This window comes from Anarrhichthys ocellatus, unplaced genomic scaffold (assembly GCF_004355925.1).
Source record: "Anarrhichthys ocellatus isolate YVR2014 unplaced genomic scaffold, GSC_Weel_1.0 scaffold8, whole genome shotgun sequence".
NCBI classification, from domain to species: Eukaryota; Metazoa; Chordata; class Actinopteri; order Perciformes; family Anarhichadidae; genus Anarrhichthys; species Anarrhichthys ocellatus.
The window spans coordinates 10869590-10872912 of NW_022280038.1; the positions used below are offsets into that span (position 1 = coordinate 10869590).

Genomic DNA, 3323 nt, shown 5'->3' on the forward strand with positions numbered 1-3323 from the left:
AGCTTCACCTCGTTTTAGTCGATAACGTAAAGCTTCACCTCGTTTTATTCGTTAACGTAAAGCTTCACCTCGGTTTAGTTTATAGCGAAGTTAGCCCGCTACACTGGTACACATAAAGATGTCCGCCGCTCTGACTGCTGTTACACAATAACGAACAAACTGAGCAGAGTCTGGTTTACATCACCGGCAGCCTGATCTGTTTTTCTCTCACATAATTACATCGGGGATCTCGTGTGGGCTTTGCTCTCGTTACAGGAGCGAGTGTCCCTGCAGTTTCCTCGGAGCCGATTACGAACCAGGAGATGTGATCATGACATCAGCAGGTGTTCAGTAAGCTCCTCCCCTCCGTCTCTGTCTACCTACAACTGAAAAGGACAATTTCAACAATAACTTAATGTTAATTTAGGATGATGATTAATAAACACTTCTTACTGACTTGAGAGAAAACAACTGGAAGCTGTAGTTCAGTTGGTTGAGATGATCATTATTTTGTGGACCAGAACGCTGCAATCAGGACGGAGACAAAACCGTCTGAAGGCTTTTACACATCGAGGGCTTCACCAATAAACAACACCAAAATGCGGAATACTCAGCTGCAAATATTTTGCATCAAAACTATTCATACTGGCGGTAATGAGAAATTTGCGTCAGTTGCAACACGACAGTTGCAAAAAAGGACCCTGGTGTGTAACAGCCTTAAAGCTTCAAAGTGTGGGTAAAATAAAATCTAAGCTTTGTTTTTAAACACATTACTCATGTTAGAAAATCAGACTCTGAACTATATAGAACTCAATTAAGACCGTGAAATCATAACTCGATGAAGCATCCTCAGCATAACTAGAGTCACAACCATAGACTGTATACATAGAAGTGGACGTAGTCGTCGTGAACGTCTATTAACTGGACTGACGATACAATACCAATACTAATATACAGTGTTGCTGTTCTGCTAGTAACTGGGAAAAGTTTCATAATAAGTGTCTAGAGAGAAAGAATAATGTGATAAAAAGATAAAAAAAACACTGTAAGAACGAAAACAAGAAATAAACAGAAACTGCAATCACACTGGATCAATTTATCGATCGATTAACCTTCATCATGTATCATCATCCTCATCATCCTCATCATCGTCCTGTCCTCTCTGTGTTCCCTTACAGACTCTGTCTGAACGGTAAATTGGTGTCCCAAACACCAGACAGCGGTAAGTCCCTTAAATCCAACACGTTCACTCCAGTTAAGCTGATGTGTATTATTCACTTACGATTATAACATCGGTGCTTTCTACATCTGTGTCGCTCAATCACAGGTGACACATTTCTCACTCACTATTGCATCTTATATGAAAAGGTGGGACGGTCCTCCTTAAAGGGACAGTTCACCCCAAAATCAAAACCACACATTCTTCCTCTTCCCTGTTGTTTATCAGTCCAGATGGTTTAGTTGTGAGTTGCAGAGTGTTGGAGGTATCAGCTGTAGAGACGTCTGCCTCTCTGGTTACATTCAAATACAGTTCTTACAATGTCGGGCCACATGACTTGTTAGTCTGAGGTGAAACCTTTTCTTCACACTGAACTTGGAAAACATAATACTGTTTTGCATACGAGTGGAACAAGCTCCAAAAATAAATATATAAGACGTTACATTCTTTTTTATTTCACCCTGAACATTTGAAAAGGCTGCACTTCTGTATTTACAATCATACTTTAGATGCTTTTCTTAATTGTGATGCATGTGAATCTCAATGAGACTTCCCGTTTAAATAAAGGGTTGAATAAGATAAATAAATCGTGTCACATCTTCCCTCTCTCTTAACATCACGACTGAGCACGATCACAGACACTGGAGCTTCTTATGAACTCGTCTTACCTGCGATTCTTCTTCTCCTCTCACAGACATGTTGTGTCCGGCTGGTCAGCTCTACCAGAACTGCTCAGAGGCGGACGATGGCGTCCTGTCGGGGAGGGGCGTGGCCTGCGAGCACACCTGCGAATCCTTCCTGCTCAACCTCACCTGCTCGTCACATGAGCCCTGCGTGGCCGGATGTACCTGCCCTCCTGGGTGAGTGATGAGTCACTTCAAATGTTTTTAAGACTTCTTGTTTCTAAAGCAAAAAAACGAATTGGCCTTCTTTGCATAATCCCTAGACATGTTAATGGTGTTTTATTTGTGACAGTCATGTGATCGTGCTCGCCAAGTTACAAAAATTCTGATGTGCACGGCCGCGCACCGCGACCACTTGTCATTTCACGCCGACTTCACTCCTTTGAGTATAAACTAAGCTTCAGCCTGCAGGGCTTTCTGATAGAACTGTCCTGAGGGTCAGGCAACAAACCTACTTGGTTTATGAAAAGATTTGGGCTTAAGATAAATCCTAAAACTACTACTACCGTGTGCCACTGACTACTGTGCACACGCCGCTGTGATCATCCTGCTACATGGATTCCAATGGGAACGTACTCCCGTTCTATTTCTATGGGTTGGTCAGAAGAATCTGTTGAGATTCAAATAAATAAAATAGGAACTTCTGTTGAGTTTTGGTAACAAAACTCAACCCGATCCTCAATGCCTTGTGAGGCAGTGGAATTTGTTTTTGCGGTGATGTTGATAATGAGTCTTTGAGTCTTTGATACTCGGTAGGAGACAGAAGTCCTCCCAACCAGCCGATGAGGTGGACAGACATCACGGAGTAGATTACGGTCATCTGATCCCCGTAATCCCTTTTGGCTGTCGCCCCCTGAAAGGAGGGTTAAATGGTTTCACTCTGTGACATCAACCGAGAGTCATCCTCATTACAGGATGCACAGACAGGAGTTAGCATCAGAGCTTATATAGATGATGGTAGCTGACAACAGAGGCTCTATGTCCTGCAACACATGGTCAGTCATACAGAAGAAGAAGAAGGATACCACAAATAATACTCAAGTGGTAAAGTGTAATAAATAATGGAGAACACAAAATTAAAAAGTAAAAGATCAGAATGTCAATCATCACACAGCTGAACATACATTTGAAGATAGAATATAGATCCCGTAGAATAATCAGTGATCCCTGTTTAACCAAAGTCCCAACAAAAGAGAAAACATATAAAGTTAAAAAAAATGTAACTAGAAGCTATCGGTCTCAAAGTTACGGCGTCCGGCAACGGAAAGCACTCGACGGCCAAAACATTTCTACGAGGAGGAACTTCCTGCAGCTTCAGAAATGATTCAAAGTCAAAAACATACAAACCCCGACAACAAGTGGTCCAGGAGGCAACCTCCAGTTCTGCAGAGTGAACACGATGCGGAAGTATCCTTAAAGCTGCATTCTCTCTAGTGTCCACC

At 42.2% G+C, this 3323-nt stretch overlaps 1 protein-coding gene across 1 annotated transcript in view; it reads left to right on the forward strand.

The window, feature by feature from the left end:
- Positions 1-3323, forward strand: part of LOC116384274 (otogelin-like) — a 58923-nt gene that overhangs the window by 22023 nt on the left and 33577 nt on the right. Inside the window, 3 exon segments of the mRNA XM_031848778.1 lie at positions 256-330; positions 1158-1201; positions 1893-2058. Of these exon segments, the coding sequence (XP_031704638.1) occupies positions 256-330; positions 1158-1201; positions 1893-2058 (285 nt within the window).